Here is a 27,647-nt window from a genome sequence, read left to right on the forward strand (position 1 = left end):
GAAAGAGCGAGGGGGGGGGAAGGCTGATAAAATATGGAATAAATCAAACATCAGGGCTTGAATCTCTAAGCAATTTTATTTACTAATCAAAAGTATTGTACATCAATTTTTAAGCATGCTTTTTGTTTGATTGATAAATAGTGTGCTAGTTTCTATAATGAGCAGGACTTTGTACAAAGGTAATGTAATTTCTGTGCTGTACTATATACTTAAGATTATTTTTAAAGGCTAGAGAACAATTTTTTGCTCAGTGTGAATTGCCTTTAAGTGGATTAAAATCTGCCTAGGATTCCTTCACATATTGCTAAGTTTTGAGAGTAGTATGATACTCACCGTCGCTCCTTCCTGTAAAGTGGCACATACTCCTGGCACCCTAAGAAATAGGGAGCTAGCCCTAACTTTCATGGGGTCTAGCTATCTCTCTCTCCACATATGACCCAGATTCTTAAGTGGCAAGTGTATGTATCCAGATACCCATTAGGATAGGCCAAAACCAGTCACGGGGGGGCTTCTCTTTTAGAAGTTGGATGGGATTTTGCTGCAAAATGGGTATATGGAGCTGGTAAAGAAGTAGATGACTGTATTGCCTATGGAAAAAACATTGACATAAACTGCAGCAAAGGGCTATTTTTCCTTCCTCATATAAAAATCACAGAATCATAGAAATGTAGGGATGGAAGGGACCTAAGGTTTTCCCTCTGTTCGGAGACAGGATACTTAGGCCATCCCTGACAGGTCGTGTCTACCCCCCCTTAGAAACATCCAACAACAGGGACCCCACAATCTCTCTTCCAACACGTCACTCTCCTTGTAGCTAGAAAGCTTTTCCTGCTATTTAATCTAAATCTCCTTTGCTACAAATTAAGCCAATTACTTCTTATCCTACCCTCAGCTGACAGGGATAGGAATTAGTCACCATCCTTTTTATAACCAACTGTGAAGACTGTTTTCATATTTGCCCTTAGTCTTCCCCCCCCCCAAACAAACAGACCCACTTATTCCCATCTGTCTTCATAAGTATTTTTCCTAACTCTCCTGTGATTTCAGTTTCTTCATCCTATCTGCCTACCTGTTTCTTAATATGTGGAGGCTTGAGCTGGACACTATTCTGAGCAGAGGGGAATGTCTTCCAGACAAGACTCCGATGAATACAACCCAACAAATTTGCCTTCTTTTGAAATAGCAGCTCATTACTAACTTGTGGTCTCTTTTGTGATCTACTACTGTATAGTATTGCTGCTTAGCTAGATATTCCTCAATTTGTGTCTGGCCATCTGGCTTACTCTTCTTACATGTTATATTTCTGCACTGGCTTTTACTGAGCTTTACCTCACTGATTTCAGGCCATTTCTCAGCATTAAGACCATTCTGAATTTTGATCCTGTCCACCAATGTGCCAGTAAACCCTCTCAAATTAGACTGAAGAGAGATGAACACTCAGTCAGAGGTGGTTACTAGATGGTTTAAGTTTCCCTGATATACAGTGAAAAGGATGAACTTCCCTCAGATGGTCTGCTTTGGAGTGACAGACTTTGAGGGTCTGACTGTGCAAAATGTCACAGAACTGGTGGACACATTACCACCTGTCCAAATTGGACTTTGCTCTCTCTGGAGGGCTCAATTCAGCTGGGTAAATAAGTGCAAAAGTGGCCTTACTAGCAGAGGAAGAAAGGAAAAGCCTAATGATAATACGCAGTACTTCTATAGCAATTCATGTCTGCAAACATCACCTGATGAATTCTTGTGTCTAAAAGCAAAGCCTCAAAAATCTGAATATGCTTCCTTATAATTCAGTCGCCTGTGTGCAATTATTGGGGCCTCATACTTGTGAAGGAATACTGGAGGGGGCTAATTGCCAGATCATTTAGACCCAAAACTGAATTTCCACACAACAAACCTATATTCAGCTCTGGAGTTTGGATTTACATCCATCTTTAGCAGAAGTCAGCAGGTGTTTCCTGTGTGGCAGGACCATAACGTTGGAACGCTTTTCTTTTTCAGAGTTTACCACCTTGTGTTTATTTCTTGTTTTCAGCTAACAATCTTTCTCCCTCTCTCTCTTTTGGACTCAAAGTGAAGGTTTTGACCTATTCCAATCTGGGAAAACTATATTTATCCTTTAATCAGATTCTTGCTAAATGTAACACAAAGGACTTCCATTACTGTCAACAAAAGCTTACCTTTAACGGCGAGTTCTTAGCTTCAGGGAATTCCCTTTCATCCAGCCTAACCCACCGTTGTAAGAACTGTTGAACCATTGGGTTTTCATTGTTCACAATCTGGAATCCAGTAACGTTGGCACCTCCATGCATTACTCTCTCCAACGTAATGTCTGTGAAACCCTTGAAGCATATATATAGAAAAGGAGAATTAGTGTCATATGAAGGTTCTGCTACTTGGCTTAGTTTTAAAGACAAAAACTGGTGGCAAAACTATTTTTGATCAGTTACTAGTTTAGTACAGAAGAAACTGGTGAAAGTTCTTTGTGGCTTATAGAAAATATCCTACCTAGGGATACCTTTAGCACTAATAAATTGTAATCCTGGAATAAAATGGAGTTTAATTTTGGTATCAGCTTGTAATTCAGACCTTTGTGATGGAAAATTGCCTTATGAGATCGTGGCAATGTTTCCAGATCAGCCACAGTGTACCAAAATGATTTTCAATATTACACATGAGGCCTATTAGAAGATGGCTGGTTAGCCATAGGGTTAGCAAAATACTTACCTTTCTTGTTCAAATATGTAGTGTTGAATTAGTGTGGGGGCTTCCTTTTTGGGCATGTTTGAAGGCAGGTGGTGACAAGGGAGATTGGTCACAACGACCTATCAGGGATCACCAAGTGCTAGACGACTTGAAGTGTAAACTAGCCCAAGAAGTATAGTTTGAACCCATTTTTTTTCTCTCCACTGACCAGTAAAGCAGCACAAATGCTCCTTCTTGTCCAGCAGGGTCTGCTGGGAGCCACTGGGTGTGTCTACATGTGCATTAGATCTGGGAGCAGTTTACTTGCCAGTGAATTACTCCTGAGTAAATGCTCCCAGGCAGGCATCTACATGTGTAGGGAAGCAGGAGCAGATGTGCTGCTACTGGCAGCAAACTGCTCTCACTTCCTGGGGCCCTGCAATGGGCCCCAGCTGCCACCAGGGGGAACTCTAGGACCCCCCGGGTGCTAGCCCAGGGGCTGGCAGGGAGCACCAGGGCAGGACACAGCTGTCTCCTGGCCAGGGTTGGGACACTGCTCCCTGTCCCCGGGGGGCTGCTGATCAGGGCAGGGGACTTGAAAAGAGCTGCAGAGGAGGGGCAGGTCCACCACTGGGGCAGCTAGCAGTGAGCCCCTGGCCTGGTGAGGATTCCCCACCCAGCTGAGGGCTTGCTACTAGCTGCCCCACTGGTGGATCAGGACAGGGGGCTGAGACCTCCCCCTCCCCTGCAGCTCTTCCCAAGACCCACACCTCAGTTGCCCAATTGGGGCAGAGGGTTGGGACCTGCCCCTGACTGGTGGTGATCACAGGGGTGGAACCTGCCCCAGCAGCAGGAAGTTCCCGGGTGGGAATCTCCCCTGGTGGCTGGCTGACCAGGAGCAGATTTGCTCTCAGTCAGGTGTCTACACGAGTGCTACTGCGCAGTTAGTAATCACAAGTAAATTTGCTGTGAATGCATTCACTTGCACTTGCAGGTAGCAAATTTACTCACAATTAGCAAGGTTTACTGCTCAGTAAGCATGTGCAATGTAGACGTAAATGATTACTGTGCAGTAAACTACCCTGCTTTACAGTAAAGTATCTCACATAGACGCACTTACTGCGTCCTGGAAGCATAATGCTACTTGCTACTCTTACAGCTGTGTTGTGACCAAAATCACCCTCATTACCAGGCTACTGCCATGATATCACACCTTCGAATAGGGTGGGCTCGATCCACCCTGGCCCTGCACCCTGTGTTGTCATTTCATGTCTGTGCCAGGGGACTGCAAATTGGTGCTGTTTGATTCCATAGTAAGTTCAATGCAATTGGCCATGCATGGAGCAAGGCAGTGCAGAATTAGGCTCCCTACATTTCTTATGTATAGGAACTCCAGTGAATAGGAATGGGACTGACCCTCTAATGCAGTGAGGCAATTTAAAGCTGTATCGCCACACTAGAAGCAATGCTATTTTAAAATGACTCTTTCCTACTTTAGTCACACAAAGAAAAAAAGTATTACAGAAACTCTTAAGTAGAGAGCATGATTTTCCTAGTAGAATTTTTTTTGCACACAGGAGACACAGAATCTAAAAATTATTCTTCCTGCAGCATCAGCTACAGGAAATCTAGCAGATGACTTTTCAAAAACATCATAAAGAAGTATAGGCAAACTAGAGTGGGGGGGGGAAATGCATTTTTAATATGGATAAAAATATACTGTCCTGTGCCTGATTAATGAACATGTACAAAGTGGTAACTCTCCAGTAAGATGCTACCTATAAAGCACAAATGACTAGCTGTGCAGCCTGGCCATTTTACTAGCTGGAATTATAGTTTCAATTTGGCTCTTTATGCCACTTGTATTATATACAAATAAAATGTAATTATTTTCCTAGTGTTTAAATTTAAAAATCTGTTATGCAGAGGATTAGGATTAATCAAGTGTGTTATTTAAGAGGATATAAATTAGTGGAAAACATATAATTGAATTATTATTTTTAAATTAATAGAGGATATGAGCTTCTTAGATAAAACAAAGACTGGATAATTGAGTACAAATTACTATTACATACCAGTTCTGGTATTTACTGAAGTTATTTCTCAAAATCCATGGACTCCTTCATGCATTACTTCCTTGGCTGATTAAAGTTGACACAACCTGAACAGAATACATTACCCACTAACTTAGCTATACTTCTGGTGGCAAAAAAATATTCTTACCAGGTTAGCTAGCATGTAGTGATATCCTCGAGAGTGTTTACCAAGGATTACAACCTGTGTGAGGAAGAGATAACACGCATCACTCAGTGCAAGGGAATGGTTTTCGTAAGGGAAAAACAAACAAATTCAACCATGAATATTTTGGAAACACAGGACCCAGTCCCAGTCAAGTTATCAGGCATTATAACAAAACACCATGATTGAGCTTCATACACCTCTGACACTGATCTGTGGGGTAGCAGAGGACAATACATCAGGGTAGCTCTGCCAATATTAGCAGAGCCAGACACAGGCATGGGCACACTGGGGGGGCTGCCTGGGGCCCAGACAGAAAGAGGACCCGGAAATGGTTTATTTTTTTCTGTTGTCTGATTATTATCATTATTATCTCTGGTGAAGGGGAGCCCAATGCCAAAAGTTTGCTCAAGGCCACCAAGAGTCTAGGTACAGTGCTGAATATTAGCACCTGTCACAAAGGGAAACAGAGGAGAAAGCAAAGGCAGGGAAATCTAAAAGAAAAGCTCAGCTGCCAAAGGAGACTGCAGAACAGAGATGAGGGATGAGGCTGCAGCAGCTGGGCTTTGCATTAAACTCTCAGTGTCTTTCTTTAACCTAGGGGAAGCGGATATGTACCCCATTAGCAGGTGCGCATAACAAATTTCTCTGTCTGGTCCATGGAAGATATGGGTTATACCGTGTAACCTCATAAATCCAGATGTCAAAAATCCAGAATTCTTGATAATCCAGCACTTTTAAAAAATACATTACATCATAGAGTAGTGGCGGCTAGCTGCCACTATCATCTACCACCCCACGCTGCCACTCTGTGCGTGGCCGCTGCTCTGCGACCAGCCGCCCCTACCCCCCTGCTCCGCAACCAGCCGCCCCTACCCCCCGCTCCGGGACCAGCCGCCACTCTGGTTTCAAAAACCCAGAATTTTCAAATTTCCAGCAGGTGCTCGGTCCTGAGCACACTGGATTTATGAGGTTATACTGTACTTGAATCCCCAGGTGTAGCAATTTATATAAGCCTTGGCAGCTCAGTCCCTTGTAATTCAGCCAGTAGGGCAGCTGCTACACAACTGGGCTGTGTGTGTAACAAGGTCTCTGGAGAAGTTGTGCTCAGAAGCCAGCTTTGGCAATGCTAGACACAATGTCGCTTCCTCTTTTGTATGGAGCTAGCCGCACATCTTCACCAGCAAAACTAAAACTGTGTGGGCCTAGAGGTGCCTTTGCAATGACACCTGTACAATTATGCTGTCTTCAGATTATAACCCCAGTTGTAGAAGTGCAGGCCCATTACCCACATAGGCTCCACGTAGAATTGGGTCCTGCAACAACTGCAAATCAGCAAACAATCCTGCTGACTGAGACAGGATAGAGTCCAGCTACCTCGCTCTTGGCTTGATTATACTAACAAGAATGAAAAGTAGGAAATGTTTCTATTTGATACTGTATTCAGCAGATAGAGCAATGAACAGAGACAGGAATGAGCTCCGTTGGGTAAAATGGTGCCATTTTCTGGGACACTCGTCAGAGCACAATTGTGCTCCATGTGGAAATAGCTAGCCTACCACATTATCCAAACCCTCCGACTGCTCCCTGGATGACAGATAAAGAATCCAGATGCCACTCTCTTGAAGACATCTTTCCAACAACTCCACTTATCTCTTTGATACGCTCAACTGACATTTGAGTTGATGGCTTTAGATATACTGCTGAGTCTGTTACAATACTTGATTAAATTATTAAGTTCCCGATTGCCTCTTTGGGTTGCCTTGTCCTTAATAGATGCCATTTCTTTTAAATTCACATTTAATTCTGAGGAATTTGCATACTTCCAGCAGTTCAAAAATAAATTGCCGCTCAGGTCCTCTTGAGAACTGTATGTACACTCTGTTGGTAGAAAGCATCTGCTTCTTTACACTCGCATTTGTTTTCTATGGAAATGTGTGTGCTTCCCTTAGATCCATCTGGCATGCATGCTATTTGCATACTGAATACTCTGTATGTTTGAGTCTTACATTAAAAGGGGTGATTTACTTTTAAAAGGTTAGAGGTAAAGGATTTTAGCCCTGTAAATCTTCACTATTCTTCACCATTCAAACCTTAGTAATGAAAAGAACTTTTTTTCTCCTAAAAATGTGCATATTTCCTGAGAGACAATACCACTAGGGATTAAGGGCTAGATTCTGCCCTTGCAAGTGAACATGGGGTTCCTGTTGATATCAATAAAAATACAGCAAATCGGTGTGTAGGAAGTTGGACTCACTCATGCCAATTGAGCAAATCTCTTAACAGTGACTGGAAACAGTTATACTGCATCAGTGTCTAAAGAAAGGTTCAACTGCTAGATTCAAGTCTTAGTTTTAAAGCATTTCCCAGAACCTGTTCAAGTTTAATTACTGAATTACCAGATTTCACCGAATCCAAGATGGTTTCAAGTTTAACATGACGCCCTAATGCATGGAAAATCATTCATTTGTTATAATTGTCCATGTATCAAATCTAATTATCAGAGGGGTGTCTTAAATTCGTACCCATCACTGATGCACCAGGGAAAGCAGCAGCAGAGGGGAGAGTGGTGGGTGGTAAATGGCAGGGGCGCAGGCAGCCTGGCCCTGCCTGTCTGGTCTGCCAGACCCCCTCTGCCACTTCCCTGGCCTGTGCCTGTCCCCCCTAACATATCTCCCCCTACTGCCCCCCCAGCCACTTATCTCACCCTATCACTGCTCACCCTATGGGATACAGAGCACGTTGTGGCCAGGCAGCGGTGGTAACAGTGGCAGCTCCGGCTTCAACCCTGGCCCCAGCCCAGGGCAAGTGGCAGCTGTGGCTGCGACTCTGGTTCTGGCCCCACACCCAGCCCCAGCCAGGCAGCAGGGGCAGTGGGAGCTCTGGCCCCAGCCTGTGGCAGGCAGTCCTCCATGATGAACAGGGGCATAAAAACCTCCATCTTAGGAAATATGGTAGATCTCACTAATGCTTCTTAAAATTCAACACATATGGCACCCTAAAAGCTGAGCAACATAACCCACGCCCAGCAAACAGTGCAGCAATATGAATAGAAAGAGGAGTTGCTGGATTAGTGAGCACAGCAGAACCAATCAGCCACATCAGTGTTACTCCTGTGGGAGTGAAAGAATGGATAACCCTTTTCAGATGAAGGAAAGCAGCAGTCTAACAAATAAATCTCATCAACCACTTATATTGTGCAGCTTATATAACAAGTGGGATATTGAATAGTAGCACTGAATAGAAAGCTAGGATTACAGGACAAGGATTTCGCCGAACTACATGTCTTCAGCAAGTTTCACTTCCGAGAGTTAATATTGCTTTCACCCTGACTGAAAGAAAAGCTTATAAGTTTTATACTGAACAAAGGAGGAAAAGAAATGGTTAGAAACTATCATGAATAATTCAGACTTCTGATTCGACATCATTTTTATCTTCTAGATAAAAAAGCTTATATTGTCTGGTTTAATGTAGACTAGCTATAACGTTACAATTTTAAAATTAACCCTTAAAATGTCACTAGTTAATGAGCAGAAAATCTAATAGGGTCACCATTAAAAAAAAATCCTTGGCTTTAGAATAAGAGTCTCAAATTTATCGGCCTGTACTAGATGTTCTTAATACTGGGTGGATTATGGGATTACATTTGTTGTCAGAGATTAGATCAGCCTGGAGAAATTGTAGTTTACTTCTTTGCTTGGGGAAAATGCCATTTACTTATTATAATTATCAGTTACCATGGTAATCAGCAAGCAAGTAGAATTTGTGCCCGGGCTTTTAAATTTTTATGGCCATTTTGCAAGACTGGACTGCACTGCTTAGGTAAATTTGTTCCATTTGTCCCAGGTTGAATTGTTACAAAGCCACTTGACATTTTTCTAGCAGTAATGATGAAAAAGCATTTACTTTTGATATGCGGCTGCACAAATTAGCTTGGGTTAAGGGAGTATTATCATTATAAAGAAAATTCTCAATGAAAAGACTCTCTCTTTGCAGGCTAGTGGCTCTCTTCACACCACGTACCTCCTCTCATGGAGTATGTTTATACAGCAAAATAAACATACGATATGGTAAGATGCCTATACCACGTGGTATTACATATATCACACTAGCTAGCGAGGGTTATAGTAGCAGTGACAATGCAGTGGCAAGGGGTTTAGCATGTGTTAGCAACTACTATACAATTCCCCACAAACTCTAGTTGCTAATATAACCTGAGGCTAGTGTTATCTCACTCTTCATGGTTATCGTTACCAGTGCTAGGTAGACTCAGATTGCACAAGTATGCTGGCTCGTTTTAAAGTCATGCCTTCACACCATACATGCTCTTCTAGGAGTCTATCTTTGTTAGGATCACAGCAAGCTCCATTCACATTTTATTCACTGAATAAAGAACAGTGAACCTGGAAAATCTCCTAGAATTACCAGTACAATGACTCGCTTAAAAATTTGCATAATCTTTAAAACACCCATTGGGGTGTGACAATCAAGAAGACACTACTGTATTATTTCCTTGACGTAAATGTACACTGGCCAAGAACAGTGGTGAACAGCAAACTAGCAAGCCCAGCTAATGCCTATTTAGATTTTGTCTAAAATCAGATGCATTGCAGTCTAGTCATTTCAGTGTGTTTGACAATATTATTTATTCCCCTTTCCTTAAAAATAAAAAGTGAAAACTAAAATCAGGCCACAAAAGGATAGAAAACTGTTGTATTCTGTCAGACTGCCTGCTTTAAAGGTCATAATTCAGATATTTATAAGACTATTATATCTTTCTATCAGATAAAATACTGAAGATGACAAGCAGTGTTACTACAAAAGAAGGCCTAACGATTTTTCCTGTGGTCTTCATAAATGACAACTCATAGGAATACACCACTTAAAAAGAGTGACAGCCAGAGATGTGCTCTCTTGTAACACATCTTTCCATTTCTATTCAGCTAGGGAACAATGAGGGCATTTAACTTTTGTACTAGTGTTACCCAGATGTTAAAAAAGAAGAATTAAAAGGCGATCGACCTTTCTAGAGCTTCCAATTTTAAGACATAGCAAAAATTAATGAGTTTGGTATCAAGGAATTTTTGTTGTGAAATTGTGTGTAATATAAATAATCATAGAGATGAAGCTATCCCAATCCTGAAATGATTTGCACATGTTTAAATATGTGAGTATTCCTACTTCCTTTTAAGCTACGTCTCTGAGGATTTTGGTACGGGTACCTAAGTCCATAGGCCTTGTGTTAGAAATATTACATGGTATGACTTTACCAATAACTGACACAGGTAATAAGAAGCACTTGAATGGCATTTTTCCTTCTCAAAGTCCTATGTAAATGTAAGAGATATTGTCACAATGCCTTTTAGTAACAAGCAAACAAATAATGTGGGCCAAATTTTCCAAAAAGCGCAAGACAGGTTTCTTGATTCAGGTGTGGAGTTGACTGGGCCACTCAGACGTGACTACCCAACTTTGAGGTCAATACTGATTGCCTGTTAAGGTGACCTTTGACATGACAGAGGTTCCCTGCTAGGTTGGCAATAACTGTTTATCAAGCCAAGTGAGTTGTGGGCCACCCCACCTTACTCTGTTCTCCTCGCGTTGGCCAAGGGAAGGTTTTGTACGAAAGCATACTATTTAGGGGCTCCAAATAGACCGAGCCTTGTCCACACAGGTGGAATGTGAATGATCTATTTGTGATCCAAGAGAGATTTTTCCATTTGCTGACTGAGGAGGAGTTTTTCACTTCCTCTGGAACTGTCCATAGGGATCATCTGGTGGGAAATGAAAATGTTTGGGCAATCTAAACAGAGGGGCAGGCATATTTTTCTTCCAGTGTACTGTGGCTACTGAGTTTGGCAAGACATAGGGCCCTGATCTGGGTATTAGTGAAATTGTACTTGGGTGGTGGCTCTTAGGTTGTAAAATGTAAGTCTCTTGCTTTAATTTCCTTGTCTCAGTCCCCTTACTCAAAGCTTGGATCTTGCTTTGGGTGCAAGCTGGTGATGCTTGAGTGCATGGCCTAAGTTAAAGCCTCCTTCATACATGGACTTAATTCTACCTGACACTGGATACCTGACAATGGTTGAGGAGTTGTAGCATCTCAAGCAGCGTTTCATGTGGTCTACAGCAGAGCTGTTCACCTTCCAAGTAGCCATGGGTTATGCATTTCTCCATATTGAATTGGAATTGGAAATATGGAGAAAAGCGTATGGAAATATGCTTTTGTCTCAAGATGAAGCCTCCCTCAAGGATTCTGAATATGTATTTTATGCTGGACCATCTTTGACTAAACAGCCCAACAGATATCAGACATTTCTCCCTCTATGTTTCTTCCCCCTTTGTTCGCCATCACCGAGAGGTTAGATTCCTAAAGGAAGCAGCACAGGCTGAAGCACGGTGGCAGCAACATGACCCAACTGAAAAGATGACATGTCTTTGCTTTCAGTGAGAAGAAACTACTTCCACAGTCCATGTACTGTCATGCCTCATGCACTGGAACAAACACTAACCCTAAAATCACTGGGGTATATCTACCAAAAAGCCATTTATTTCTCCAAATGAAATGGGTTAATGGAATTAGAATCTAGCCTCCAGGGAATCTGAGGGTCCAACAAGGTAACCAATATTTTATGTATATTAGTAACTTGAGTATATTAGATACTTGAATATTAAAGGAGGATTCTATTAAATACTAAAATTTAGATCCTAAACACATATGCTTTGTCACAGACAAAAATAACTACATACATTGATGAGATTAATTCATGAACTGTTTTGGAGATACAGTGTCCATGAGGAAGTGTCACAACTATGCAGGTTTTCCCAATAATCAGATTTTGTATTTTCATCTACTATACGAGGTAGCTGAAAGTTAACATAAAAATCCACAGACTCTTTTTTTTCCATGTAGTTAAGGATCTATGGATTTTGCCTGTACGCTTCTGCTGCCTCACATAAACTTGTCATTCTGCCTCAGAACTGAAATGCTACCTTTTTACACTGTAGTATATTAAGTACTGTAGTTTTGGATGCAAAACATGTACCTTAAGTCTCCTTTAAAGCAATCCAACATCACAGATATTTAGATTATATGGATCTGAGGATCCATAATTTCTCAATGACAGCTGATCATGTATTAAGTATAGATCCCTTTAAAAGACAGCACTTCTTCCACTACTGCAATATTGCTACAGTTCTATAACATAAGACTTTATATTCTTACTAGGTGTATGAAAATCACAGGGCAGAATTTAACTCTTACTGGACACATCTACATGAGCTGCTTTACTGCACAGTAGCATAGTTTACTGTGCAGTAAGCATGAACACTCACATGTGCACATGCTTACTGTGCAGTAAATGATGCTATGCATGTGTAAATCTGCTACCTTTAAATGCAAGTAGCAAATTTACTTGAGAGTAGTTACTGTGCAGTAACACGTGTATAGACACCAACTGACAACAAATTTGCTTCCAGTTAGCCCTGCCATTGGGCTTGAGGCTAGCTCCAGGGCTCTGGCTGGGTGCCTCTCCTGCCCCAGGACTGGGCTGGCTCTTTGGCAGCCCCAGCCTCAGGCCCTTAAAAGTCTGCAGAGATTTTTAGCTCTGAGGCACATGCAGGGAGCTTGAGGCCACTCCAGGTTAGCTGCACCAACCTGCCTGCACCTGGCACTGCTGCCTAGCATTGCAGTGCCACACAGCTGCTAGGCCTGTGCCAAGCAGGCCTGCAGGGTGCCCCAGGACCCAGGCTGCAGCTATGTTGTGTGCAGCAGTATGGGTGGCCTGCCTGAGCCCCTGCCATCAGGTGAGGGCCCCTCGGCCCTCTAGCAGCCCATCCCACTGAGCACCCTGGCTGCAGCCTCCACCAGCAGCTTGGGAAGCCTGGACCAGAGCCTGCCCCAACAGCTCCGCAGCCCCAGCCCCAAGGCATGGCCAGCCATGTCACCACCAGCTGCCAGCAAAGTCATCTCTTCCCTGGGGAGGGGCCCCTGGCTGGGTCCCTGCACACCACATCCTGCCTTCCAAGGACACTGCCTGGAGCCACATGCCATCACCACCAAGCAGAGCCACCAGCCACACCGGCCCAAGCCACGTGGTAAGCCCTGCACTGGGGGAAGGCCCTCCAGCCCCTGCCCCTGGTCCCCCTCTCCGCCCCGCCCCGGCCCAGCCACACTCCCCTGGCTCCAGGTTTCCCCCCAACAGTGCACGGGGAGGTTGGAGACAATGCAAAATTTTATTGAGCAGCTGTGCCCTTGCAGCTGAGTGGGCATGGGCCTCTCACATACTGGGGAATGCATCAAATCTAACGGTGATGTCCTCCTTGGCTGTGGAAGGCAGAGACATGTAGCACAGCCACAGGTAGCCCTCTGGGTGGCAGTGGAGGCTGTGGGGCAGCCCAAGCAGTAGCAATGCATAGAGGGTGCACGGGGGTGCCCGTGCACCCCCTGACAGGCACCCCCAGGGGTGCAGCCAGAGCCCGGAGCTCCTCCCAGTAGTGGCAGGGGCCTATTACAGGGCTGCAGGAAGTGGCAGTCATTTGGTGCTAAGAGCATGTATAGATGTCTGCCTGGGAGTGTTTACTCACAAGTAGTTTACTTGGAAGTGATCTCAGATCAAATGCACATGTAGACATGCCCACTGCATTTGACATAGCATTTGACAATAGAGTGCAGGTATTTATTTATCTGCACTAATAAAAATCTTATACCTCCAAGATAAGTCATGGCTGTGTATTTTGATCCTTCTAAGTTAAGAAAAGACCAATGTCTGAAAGCCATGTTGCTTTTTCTTGCCATTCCTTCTTACTAATAGCATCTTTTCCTGTAACTTTGTTGACATTTGCTGACTGAAGGTGATGCAATGCAAGGTGCATCTGATGATGTCTTCATAAAAGTTTTTACCTGAAACCGTTTAGAAAAAAATTACTGTCTGAATCACAGGTTTTGAGCGCACATTATGTTTTCTCATTTTCTTTCAATTTGGTGTGTGATGTTTTCTGGAAATGTATGGTGCCTTAAAACTTTCTTCTTGTTTATGTTCCGCTTCCTTCTTGTTGGAACTTAACAATACAACCAGGTCAACTAAACCAGCCACACTCTTTTTGTTAAAGGATACACTCTACTCCCAAAACATCAGGCCCTTGCAGAGACAGAAATGAAAAGATTTACAGCCCTTTGCAGGTGACATTTATAATCACAACTGTTTACTCTTCAAGCCAAGCAGAATTCTTTACCTAACTCTCTTTTAAATGAAGATCTTTTCTTGCCTCGATGGATGAGAACAAAAAAAAAAGAAAGGTGTTGTATCTCTCAGCATTGCGTCCACCTCCACAAGCCATGTTCTTCAGAACAAAGACCTTGAAGCCAAAAAATCAATCCAAAACAAAAGCTACCCTTCACCACTCAAAGCCATTCCACACACACCAAGATCAGAGTCAGGCATTTATTACAATGCACGACACATTTCTTTACCAGGACATGAAAAAGCTAATCAAAAGGACAGCCACACAGATTTTGTTGGAGAGACATCTTTGTTCCTTTTGCTGCAAAGGGATTCTCAAGAGTAAACCTTCACTCCTACAGACAAGTCCAATGGGACCAAGAACATGTGTACTGCCTATATGTTTTTGTCTCTGCATTTTTTATTAGTAAGCCCTTTAACTTTACAAGTGTAAATAATAAATTAAATAAAATGCCAACTGTATTATAAAGGTGTCCTACCAGCACCCTAGCTAAGCTTACAATGAATTTTTCACTGCAAGAGGAAGGTAAGTCCTTTAATTAAACATGTCCATCTCCAGCAGTTAGCTCAGAAACAAACACACACTTTAACGTCCCAGGTGCTTTCCACAGAGACTAGAACATTCTTTGTAGAATCCCAAAAGATTGAAAAATTGCAATTTTGACAATTTCAATGTTTTCTCTGAGCTGTATAACATCATATTCTCAAATTCACCAACTTAATATTTCTCACAGGGCTCAAGTCTACAGAAAACCATAGAATATGCCAATTTCTGGGCATTTCAAAGGGCAATAAGTTACTGGGCTTGGTCACCCAAACTGGTTTATTCTTCATTTTGGTGGCCAGCAGAACATTACGTCTCTCAGAGGAAATTTGCCCCGTGGCTCCATAGGTTACCTGTTCTGTTTTCCTCTCTCCTTCTTGCCTAGAGAGGAAAGGTGCTCCAGTGACTAAGGGCAACAGCACAGACCCCTGCTGTAAAATTGATGAGAATGTGCCTGAGAAATTTGAGTCATCTGTTTAAAGGAAATTGCATGCATGGGAGATGCCCTCAGCACACATGTAAAACAGTTTCTCAGACATATGAGAATACCAAAAAGATATCCATGTGATTTATTTTTTCCACCTTGTATTCACATGGGATTTTAGGGAACTCGTAAGCACTTTTACCCCATTATGATCTCACAAGGAGAACTAACTGCTGACATTTATCACTCCCTCTGGGAATGTACCTTTTAGCATTAAGTCCGTTTGCAAGAGAAAGCCTTACTGCTTCGCTACTCTGACACTGGGTCTCTATTGACAACTCTGCTTTTCTCCATTTTTCTTGGGAATCCAAAATAAGCTGAATTCTTGATAGCTGCCAGAAGAGTGAACTTGTGGGTAAACAGCAGATGCTTTGCAGTGAGACAGGACAAAATGAGCCAGTACTTATCAGTCAACTGTCTGCCGGTTAGACTGGAAAAGCAGAGCTCACGCGCATGTCCATATTGGCAGTATTACCTCCCTGTCTCTCCAGCAATAACTAGGAGCTCATCTCCCTCGTTGCATCGGGCAGCCAGTTCTTGTCCCAGTGACCAGACACCTCGGTCCTTTGCTGAAAGGTCCAGTCACGATGCTTTCATATGCTGTTTTCCTTCGCCGCCTGTCATTAAAAGCTAATGTCCAGTTGATGACATTGCACTATATCACCAAGGTAACTTCATTCACTTGCTGATGGTTCTTGATGATTTTTTTATACTAACCCAGAGATAGATTTGTCTACGTGGGCAGGCAGAGAAATGTACTCTTTCAGTCTAACTAGCTCACAGTACAATGGGGAGGGATAAACAGCCATGCATATTTTTCATAAAAATAATACAGAAGTTCTCCTCCCTTCTACAAAGCAGGATCTCGCCCGCCCTTCCTCCCTCGCCCCAGAGTCCAGGGAAGATCATCTGCTTCCCTTCTGGACAAAGTGTCTGCTTTGACATGTGCATCCCTCCTCCACATTAATTGTTTCCTTGTTCTAATCACAGAAGGACAGACTCGGCCTCACAGCCTGGAGGCAAAACCTTTCGTATGATGGAGCCAAGTTATGGGGTGAGCGGTCAGTCTATGCTGCAAAATGTCCCCAAAAGATGGCTGCAGCTTTCTGAGACACTATGCAATTGCAAGACACCTCTTGTCCAATCACTGCATAGCTCTCTTCCCTAGGAAACAGCTTATTGAACAAATGCCTATACAGTTGGAGCTCTCTATTAGCACCAGCCTGCATTAGCACAGTATGCAGCCCTGTCTTCGAAGGGTTGAAGAAAAACAAAAGGTTTGTCAAAACTAGGAGTCACTGGGACTAGATCTTTGTTTAAGGCATCTTTCAGCGTGCAGAAAGGCATTTCATTCTGTTCAGGTCAGATGATCTTTTCTGGACTGTCACTTTGATACAGAGAAGTGATGGGAGCTGCTAAGGAGGTCAAATGGGATATTATTTCACAGGATAGAGGCCTTAATAAATGAGTAATGGAAGATTTCATATATAAATCCCCCAAACTAACCCTGCCATTCCAACAAGGAATTGGGCCTATTTTTTGATTTGGGGAGTTCACTAGTCCTTACCTCCTTCCTTTGCAGGTTCTGATTTTCTGTGGCTGCCTCCTGCCACCCCTACTTTACACTTTTCCACCTGCATATTCAAGGTCCTTACTTTTGCAGGCAAGCAAGGACCTTTCTGATCAAAAAACATGTTCTTTTTGGTCAGCTAAAATACAAATGTCATCAGTACATACAGGGTAAACCTCTCCATTCCCCTTAACAGCTGATCTACCACATGTTGAACAGTGGCCAAAGCCTCCTTAGACCAAAAGGTAAAGCTGTAATTCAGAAAAGCCCTATGTGGTTAAGGCTGAGTACAGATTTCACCTATCACCCGAGTCCAAAGGCACTTGCCAGTAACTGTCAGTGGAGGCTGTGGTGGTAAGGCAACAATACCCCACTTTTCAGCTTGCCTAGACTCTTTTTAGTCCTAAGCATGGGACAAACTTGAACAGTGTTAACATGAAGCACTCTGCGTTCTACACAGGTTTTGATCAAGCCATCTGTCTGAAGTAGCTGCGCCACTGATTAGACCCACAGGTGGTTTGACTGATGAAATCCCCCTCTGTTTCACAATGTCTGTGATTTCTTTTTTCCAGGACTCGCATAGTTTGCCCCAGGATGTGAGGGAAACATGCAGTGGGAGATGTCATCTGCGGGCAGAAAGGTGAGTGAGCCCAGGTTTCCCGGAGGACGCCCACTGCACTTCCCCAACCTCGCTGGGCAGCAGTCAAGTAAAGAAGGGCAGTGATCCCAGCACGCAGCTGATCTCTGTTTCTGCTACCAGGTCTTCCAAGGGATCTTCCTCCTTTTCTTCTCACTGTTCACACTGTTAAGACTGTCAGAGCACAGTCTCATAATATTTACTTATTACTCTCTGCAATAATAAGACAATGTTAGCTGCTTGAGGACCTTAAAGGGCCCATTTCAGGCAGCTTATTTTTCCACAGTGGAAGAAGTAAGCACCATAGCCTATACTGTATGAGCAGTGGTCATAGCAAGCCATACCCTTCTCCTGAGCTGTGGCTGGGCTGTCCAAGGACTTGGGTTTTTCTTACCCAATTGATTCCCAGCTCCTGCAGGGTTCTCATGCACTGGTATCACAATAGGCTCCTCCTGCTCACTGTCAGAGCTGTACAATTTAGTCTCCAGACGACTAAATGCTATAGTATAACTAAAATATTTTTAGGGCTTAATACAGTCCAGGTAAAACTTTTTGGTTTGCAATATGCATTACTTCAGATTAGATCACCTAATAGTTCCTTGTAGCCTTAAACTCCATGTAACTATGTTGAAAGACCGTGCTGGTTCTTAGTAATGCAGACCACCCTATACAACCAACACCTGACTCTTCTTGTGACCCAGTGAAGAAATTAATTCCTTCAGTCCTAGGAGCTCTCAATACAAAGGTGAGCAGGTAAATCAAGTCAAACATTTTTCAGAAAAGCTATTCAGAAATGTCCTGCTTTCCCTTAGAATTACAGTTTCATTGGAATTACAAGGCAAATGCTGTATTCACAGCAAGGGTTCTTCGATGTGAATGAGGGTCCTTGGAAAGAGAATTCTTCTTATATAAAGCTTTCCTGTATTCAGCAACCACGTCAGGATCACTTCAAACTATTATTTGGATATAACCCAGAAGTGTCGCAGTAATTCAGTCCCAGTGCTCACACAAGAATCTTTTGAAAGGGGGTTTGTACTGCAGAGAATTGCCTTCTAGCAGGCTGAAAAACACTGAACTGCAGCCACCTTTTCTTCCTTTTAAACATTTCCTTTCATTTTTTAAGGCCTTATGAAATTAAAAATACAGTGCAACCTCCTACAGGGAAGACAATTTTATAGCACTTCACCGTAAATGGATGTTCACTATAACTGGAATTATACACAATCTTTTCTTCTCAATACATTAAAGGAGTTTTAAAGGTTTATTCTACTTAATCATAAACAGAGCTCTGTAGTATCTGAGTTCCCTGTATAACTGGGTGTATAAAACCGGAACCAGGAGAAATTATGAAGAGTTAATTCATTTTTATTAGATTTTTATACTGCAATGTAGACTTTTTACTCATAGAGGATAGTAATATTACAGGATTGTTTTCCCTTAACTGTTCTTTTAATTGTAATTTCTTGGGAGGTAAAGGAATATTGGCTATTTTTAAGGGATCATACCTATCACTGATAATTCTGTCTACGAGTATATTTTGAAGGAACTGAATTCCAACAGCAAATACTCAAACAAGCTTGCTGATATAACAGTTTATGCATGTAGCAATTTGGGATTTTTCCTCCCCTCTGGTAGCACATGATTTCCTCTTAAATTCTTATGCTATTTTCATTCTTAAAGTTCACCAGGCAAGTTGGCTGCTGAATAAACTGCAAGTCACACAGCCCACACTGTTTGCTACACCTGCATGAAAAAGGGAGTTGCTTAGGTGGGTGGGGACATAAAGGGCCTGATTCTCTTCTCACTTAGAATATGTCCTTGTACACATGAAGTCAATGGTAAGCTGGGTTGCATTAGTAAAGTATCATGGGCATGAATGTAGATAGACTGAGGATGACAGACTTGCAAGGATGCAGCATTTAGTTGAAACACTTTCCATTGCTTTGGATCAGCAGAGCTGCACCTCTGCTCCAGAAGCTATACGCACTGGTTGTTAAATACCTCCATTGTTCTCCAGACTATGAAAGCTACAGACCCTGAGACAAATCCTGGCCCTAAAGAGCTTACTATTTAAAATTTACTGTGCAAATGCTCCAGAAAACTCACATGGGAACTTCATGGGCCTTTGGGGTTTGAATAGGACTGGTGGCGCCTCTTCCTCTTCTGCATATCTAATGCTTGTGTACAGCAGTGAAGCAATGTGTCCTGACTTGGGTATTGGCAAGAACAGCCATAAGGCCCCTACAGCTTTGCTTCTCCTGAGTTAGGGTGCCCCCTTATAAAGGAGCTCATGGAGATACCAGCACTCTCATGCTGTCCCTAGTTATGTATATCATCGGTCTGCACAAGGGTATTACACTATTACTGTTCATTTTTTATTCTGTGTTTCTTTCTTCTCTCCGTTGGTTCAACTGAGTTGTCTCCCTGATGGTTGCCTTGGAAACTAATTAAGGAGAGACTTTGGGTGGAAGCAGAGTTTCAAGCATTAAACTCTATTTGAGAGACAGATGCAGAAATTAAAGCAATGCCTGAAAAGATGAAAGGGTTTATCCTTTATTTTGCAAAGAAAGAACTACATTAACTGTTAGGACGGTAACAATGCAGCATCTTATGCAACACTGGTTTTTAAAGAGAAGTGAGCAAGGGATTTAAATCCAGCCTGGTTCAAAGTGGTAAAAGTGACGTGGAAAAGGTTCTCAGTGCAATTAGGGATGGTGAGATGACCACCCACATTGATTCAGATAAAACTGAACACATCATTTTTTTGACCAAGTTCCAGGCATCCATCCTGCTCTCTCTCCTTCTCTTTTTTATTTAATATTACCATAAAACATGTCTTGCGAATGTTGTTAATAAAAGAAACCACCAAGATAGCCACAAATATCCAAACCGGCTTTCTTTAGACCATATACTATCCTAAAGTATCAGTACAGCTTCTCTCCTAATACCAGACCTGAGCACCTCCAGCAATCTGAGAGTATCTTAACGGCCCTCTCAGCCCTTGGTCTTTCTACTAAGGCTGCCAACAAGGGGAACAATTAGTGCCAACTACTGAAGTAGTTTGTACAATGTAGATACTGTTTAAATAATAACGCGTGCAAAAAGACTTGCTGACAGTACTTGGCAAGGACAATCACAAATGAACATTTGATTTCTGAGCTTTAGAAAGGAAGCAAAACATGACTAGTCGTACAACAAATGAAAAAAATAGTTTTTCTAGATACCTATTCATTGAAGTTCAAAGCAAATAGTTCTAGCTTTCTTTCAGAAAATGCATTGTCAACCATCCAAATTCAAGCTAATTCTATTCATTCCAGCTAATTCAAGAACACTATACAATTTCCCTACTTACCCACTGCAACTACAAAAGATTTTGGCTTAAAATGCATACAATTAATTTACACTATTATCTATATGAATATACCCATCTCATTGCACATACACACATATAATATGTACCATGGTAAAAATATGCAAAAGATCAACAGCAGGTGGACACACATGCATGTATTTATGGCAGATTAACCATAAATGGTAAGTGTGAATCCAGGGCAGAATAATACAAGGTCTCACCAGAGACCAGAATTTGGAGCAGGGCAAAAGATTTTTTGTTGGAGCTGATCTACTATTAGAGGTGCTGAATATGTGGGGGCCCAAGGGCCCTGGCCCCCCTCAGGCAGAGGACTGTCACCTGAAATGCATAAAACTTTTCACACATCCATCAACTTGGACCCCTCAGCAAAAATAAAAGCCAGCCTCCTTGTCTACTGTACAGCAGAATGTACACTTATGATGATGAAATTGTTTTAATAGTATCATTATTAATCATGTAATTAATGCTCTGAACTGTGATTTTACTGGCCTTTGAGTCATTTTATTTCAGAACCTGTTAAAATCCAAGTGAGCTTAATCACTCTGCTGTACAAATAATTCTGATTGTTAAGTCCTTGTCATTTTGAATCTGGGAAATCTTATGAGATCTAGATGGTGTCCTTTAAAAAAAAATTAACATTTACAAGCTAGGCAATCCATCCCACGGGAATGTCTGAACGGTTTGATATGTTCGGAGAATTATTCGGGTCTGAAAAGAGCGTTTCCTTCTCCATAGCTCATTACCATGTCTGCAGTTTCATTTTTAGTTTAGTTCCTGGTTGCTTCAGGCCCTTCAGGCATATATGGCTGTAGCCACTGGTGCTCATGCATGCTTCACTCAATTTTGCCAATATTGCTAGCTAAGGTCTTGAAGAGTGGTGATCTCGGGGCACATTTACATGTGAATATTAATGTGATGCAATAAACTCTGGTGCTTATGGCATACGTTTATTGTTCCCAGGCATATGTTTACATGTGTGCCTGGGATCACAGCATGCCGAGCAGGGTTCAAGCAGTGCACAGGGGGTCAGCCTGCCAGTCCAGGGCTGCTTCCCCCAGCTCAACATGCTGCAGAGAGGCTGGCTGGGACACGAGGGTACTTCAGCGTGGGGCTAGCCAGCAGGCAGTCCATGCACTGAAACATCCTTGTGCCCCAGGTAGCCGGGGCAGTGTCTACATCTGCTCTGCGGCATTTTTCACGCTGTTGCAGAATACTACTTGTATTTGCAAGTGGTATCTTGCTGTGCTGTAAAATAGTTTACTTCAGCCTAATAGGGGGTGGATGTGTGGACACATGATGTATAGCGCACAACTAATTAGCCTGCTGTGCAGTGAACATCTCATATAGACGATCCCCAGGTGATTCCCACTTCATGTCATGGGAGATCTCAAGTCCAGTTTGTTTTTTTCAAGGCAGAAATGAACACAATGCTTGTGAATTCCCGTTCTCCCTTCCTATTTCCCAAATGGACTTAAGGGTGTTTGGAGTGGTATAATCTGTGTTGGGGACACAATAGGTTGTTTCTTGGTAATCTCAGATTCCAACGTAAATACTAGATTTTCTCAATACTCGGAACACTTGATGAGCAAACGTCCAAAATTTCAAATTTGTAGCTCACTGGGAACATGTAATTGTTTGTTTTTTTCCCCAGTCACTATATATATATATATATATATAGATTAGATATTCCCATATATATATAGATTAGATATTCCCTCGGTGCCTCATGCTGAAACTCACTGAAACCCTTTCCCTGGCAAACCAAGACCTACAGAGGACAAAATCCTGGAAGGTGACCACTCTGTGGCAGAGCCCTTACCAGTGCCCCAAAGCTCTGTGCTTCCTATGAGAAATCTGATCCTCAATGGGGGAAAAGAAAAAAGCAGGCAGAGAATACCCAGTCTCTCAGCACCTTACACTTAATATACCAGTTTGATTGTTTGCAAGCTGTCAGTGCTTCTGGGAGAATGCAGACGTGCCAGTACAGTAATTTAGCTTTACAATGTAACACAGCCGACTTAAAGCACATACGACATGCAATGTGAAAACAGGACAATTTTTGCACCTGGACTTTTCGTCTTTCTTTTTTGTTTTTATGAGCACTGACTGTGCAACATAAATACTAATTTGTTGTTATTCATTTTGAAAATGCCATTAATCCAAACTTCCATGCATTTCACTGAAGGCTCTTTAAAGTATTACAGGGATGGCTGTATCAAAATATTGTAGGCCATCTTCTTAATCTCCAAATTTCAGACTCAAAAGTCAAATCATGTTATATACTTCCACTGAACAGAGTTCAGTCAATCAGATCACCCTTGTTGCTCCTGTGGACGCTTCACTTGAAGGCTTTTCAGCAATTTGACCATCATTTTAAAATGTTGTGCATTATGTTCTATCCTGCAGTATTACTTACGTTTTGTTCGCAGATGCCTCCATTCAATACTGAGATTACCCTGGAGCCTAAGCCTTATGATTTTGTCTGGAGATAGCCTCCTTTTGATGAACAACATATATTCTCTGGAATAAACAAGTCTTTTGTAATGTTTCACCATTCTGACCCTGAGTGGAGTTTCTACCTCCTTATTTTTCCTTAGGGGATTTGTTTCTAAATGGACACAAAACCACTTTAGTCTGAAATGCAACTTGCTATCTTGGGAATAAAAAAAACAAACAAAAATATTTCTCAAATCAAAGATTTGTCCCTAAATATAGAGTCTAATTCTAAAAGCGAATGCTGTTCCCAGAACAAGATGCCTTTCTGCTCATGAAAAACAAAATTGCATATCTATCTGCGAAAGAACATTGGAGCATTTTAGCATCAAGGGACAAGGAGAGATGGGAGGTTATTAATGTTGCAGAGCAGCAATTTTTGATATCAGTAAGCCTGAGAAGCAACTAGATGATTAAATTAGATAATCATCTAGTTGTCAAGTAAGAAGGGAAATGGGCCTCTCTTCTCTCTGGGTTTCACAGATAAAGGAGTGATCCTCAGGCTAAATCTTAACGATAATTTGAAAAACAATTATTTTCATTTAATAAACTTATGAATGGCAGGGTGAATTTTGGATACTGAATGTGACTAGTAAATTTCATTTTTAAAAGACAAAATTGTACAAAATCCCTGGGACTTGAGATGTTCACTGTGGGGTCATTTGTAACATTCGTAAGTAAGTCAGTTAACAAAATAGCACAGGTCACATACTTTTGATCAGCTAATATATTGGAATAAATCTCCTTAGAAACATTGTTGCTTAATCTCTTTTACAAAGTTTTTCCAGCTGCAAACTACAGCCAACCTAATCTGACAGAGAAGTTGGGTGCTTTACAAAATTACTTCAGCCCCTATGACTTAAAGTGCCATTTACGTTTAAAATATTAAAATGTCACACGTGTCGCATCTCAGTGAGATTCAAAAGGGCTAGTTTTCAGAAATCAGTTGCCAGTTTAACTGAAAGTGCACATCCTGTTGATGTGACTGCAGTACATGCTGCTGGTATGATATCAGTTAATCTGAAGCATGTATTGCTTAAGGTATATTCTGAGACCAAGATATTGAAAAGCAACAAGAGATTCTGGGGGGACTCAACTGAATGGGGGTTGAGTTTTGGGGGAAGTGTGCCAGGCATATCCTGAAAATTTGGTTCCTTTAAGATTAACATTTATGCTGGGCACTCAAATTCTTAATGTGTATTGGCCTGCGTCTATTCTAAGAGTACCGCAATTATCACTCATCAGTATTAACAGTCTAAGTGCCTTATATATGTGTGTGTGTATACACATACATATACAACTATACATGTGTATACACACACAGAGATATATATACACATACATATATGTGTATATATACACAGACACACACACACACATATATATACACACATACATATACACCCCCCCCGTATAGTTGTGTGTGTGTACACACACACAAACACATACATATATAGGGTATTAAGACTGTTAATATTGACGAGTGATAATTGTGGTACTCTTAGAATAGATGCAGGCCAATACACATTAAGAATGTGTGTGTATATATACACACATACATATACAGAGAGAGAGAGAGAGAACTGTATATGTATAGTTGTATGTGGATGTGTGTGCATGCATGCGCACGTGTGTGTGTGTGTGTGTGTGTGTGTACACACATGCACGCATGCATGCAAAGATATATAAATTCAATAGGAAGTGCTCACTTTACTCATATTCCAGTGTCTGTTCAGTTCACTTTTTGGCAGAAAACACTTTTAACACTATTAAACAGAAAAAACTCCAAACTGCAATATGCAGATCCAAAGCTATCTTTTCCCACAGCAGTGTACTATCAGCAAACTGCAGTTGTCTCAAAGGAGGACATCTTACGATCCCCTTGAGTATCTCAGCTGGAGAGATCTAAGGGTTCTTGGAATTTTTTGTAAGATTTTTATTAACTTTATGACAAGATAAGGAGCTAATTTGAAAAGACAAAATAAAAGCCTTAAAATGAATTGTTCTATAGTCAGCCCATGGGTATACCAATATTGCCTTTTACCTGTAGAAAACAATGCCATTGTTCTTGGGTCTTGGACCAGAAAACTCTCTGGTAGTGGCTGTCTATACATATTTTTTTCACAATGTATCATGATACAGGACACAAACCTACAATTCTTACTCAGGTAAATGGTCCCAGTGAAGTCAGGTAGTGGGGGGAATACTTGTGGATTAGTGCTATATATAGATATATATTTATCTGCAATTTTGCTGTTATTTTATAGATGCAATAAACATCAGAATATTTATCGAAAAGGTGTTTGTTTTGCTTTACTAACTGGATTATTTCCTTTCATGATCAGATTACTCAAGATCTAGTTTTAGACACAATTCTGCATGTGCACATGTGCACGCATACACACACACACTTACAAGTAATGTTACACACAAGTAGTTCTGTAGAATCAAGTGGAGTTACTCACATGTGCAATGGTACCTATGTCCCATTAGATATCTGCAGAATCCAGGCCATAATACTTATTGTAAAATGGTTAACTAGTTAGTCATATTCTGTACTACTGCATTACTTAAAACTATAGATTCATGATTAATAGATCAATAGATGGAAAGCTGAATCAAATGTTTAATAAAAAACATAACACCAGCAGATTTGAAGTCAGTGCCTTTGCAGGAGAAAACAGATTATCAATCCATTTTGCTCGAGGTCTGGGATAACACGCAGCTATCATTTTGACCACTGGAGTGGTCCTCTGTATTTTTTCTCATGCATGCAGTACAAATAAATAGAGAATGAAAGAGGCGAATGGATGTGGGGTTAAGAAGTTTGAAAAAAAAGGGCCTGCCCTCATCAGAGGCTCGGCTCAAAGTTCATTCATGGTTCATACTTGGCTCTACTTGGTGCTTGCGATGCTTTCAGACTGCATTATGGTGCTTCAAGTAAGAACTCAAGCACATGAAAGAAAGAAATCCCCAGGCTTCCCATGTTCTGCTCTGTGCATCTCTCAGTGATAGAAGACCAGAGGACCAAAAGTGGATCCATGTTCATATTACTATATTTTTTGTATTATCATAGTGCAGAAGAGGCACACCCCACCCAGGACCCCATTATCCTAATGTGATACAACCAAAGCATTCTCTGGGTAACCAGGCTCCACATTTGACTGACTGATGTTGGAGGCAGTTAGGCCCAGGGCTAAAGAGGGACCTGTAACAAGGCAAACCTGCATTCCTCACACAGGTAGAAACCAAGAATTTGCCTGGTCAGGAAAAACTCCAATTCCTTCCCACCTTCTATATACCTTTTATGGACATTTAAGTTCTATATAAGTCACTTTTATGGACATTTAAGTTTGCTCCTCACTGCACAGCTCACACAAAGGTGCACTTTTATTACAACTCCTATGAGGTGCTTGTGAGAAGGAGAAATCCCTCTCCCTCCCAATCAACTGCTAAGGGAGGGAGGAGGTATTTTGGATCCCCATGCCTAGCTGTGTGTCTGGCTCACAGCTGTGTTTTGTGCAGTTTTTTTTTTCACTAGGCTATTTCTCTGCAGAGATACAGTTCTGTCCATCTCCCATCAGTCATCTGGGAGGCTGTCTGCTTCGGAGGAAGTCCCGTCTCCTGACAGTGCCAGTGGCAGTCAAGGTGATGGAGTCCGAGATGCCATTGCTAAGGAGGGGAGTTGTGGGGGCTGTGCACACATTACACAAGGTCCCGAGAGGCCAGCATCTCCCAGAATCAGGACACGGGGAGCAACCAAGAACCCCCAAGCGCTCAATGCCTTGGACTTGGCTTGGAAGAAGACTCAGACCAGAGTGATTAAATGCTAGGAAAATCTTATGCAGCCAAACCATCTCATTCTGCTGGTTGGCATTATCAGGACGAACTCCCATCCGTTTTGAACCCGTTACGCATGTCTCCAGCAGTTCTCTTTTCTGGACACTGCTCTGAGGCACTCAGACTTTCAGGCTGAATTGGATTGCTAGGACAGAAGGGACACTTACGATAAATTGCCTGATACTTACCCTGCACATAACAGCACTAGCTTTGAATTTTCAGTAGGGACCAGGTCCTTCTCGCAATTAAGTCAACGGCAAAACTCCTATATCATTCAAAGTCAGCCCTATAATTCCAGGGACTGAAGCCGATTCAAGCTCAGGGCTTCATTGAAATTGAATGCTGTCGGAATTGATTCACATCTCTTGCAATTCATTGGTTTTGTTTAGGGTATTGAGGTTAGTTTGCTAACAGCTGATGGCATAGGATTTCTAAAAGAGTATGCTAATGCTTCATGAAATTTGCATGTTACTTTTGATTTCTTCCAGACCGTAAAGATGCAGTTAGATTTATGAAGTGGCATTAATTAGAGGGTTTTGCA

At 41.9% G+C, this 27,647-nt stretch overlaps 1 protein-coding gene across 4 annotated transcripts in view; it reads right to left on the reverse strand.

Annotated features, from left to right (window-relative positions):
- Window positions 1–27,647, reverse strand: part of GRIA3 (glutamate ionotropic receptor AMPA type subunit 3) — a 217,077-nt gene that overhangs the window by 85,771 nt on the left and 103,659 nt on the right. For all 4 annotated transcript variants that reach the window (XM_019540185.1, XM_019540183.1, XM_019540186.1 and 1 more), the window contains exons 5-6: window positions 4,909–4,962; window positions 2,181–2,342 (exon numbers count right to left, since the gene is read on the reverse strand). In XM_019540185.1, the coding sequence (XP_019395730.1) occupies window positions 2,181–2,342; window positions 4,909–4,962 (216 nt within the window). The remainder of the gene's footprint in view (window positions 1–2,180; window positions 2,343–4,908; window positions 4,963–27,647) is intronic.

The sequence above is a fragment of the Crocodylus porosus genome, unplaced genomic scaffold, assembly GCF_001723895.1.
Source record: "Crocodylus porosus isolate Cpor-Errol unplaced genomic scaffold, CroPor_comp1, whole genome shotgun sequence".
NCBI classification, from domain to species: domain Eukaryota; kingdom Metazoa; phylum Chordata; order Crocodylia; family Crocodylidae; genus Crocodylus; species Crocodylus porosus.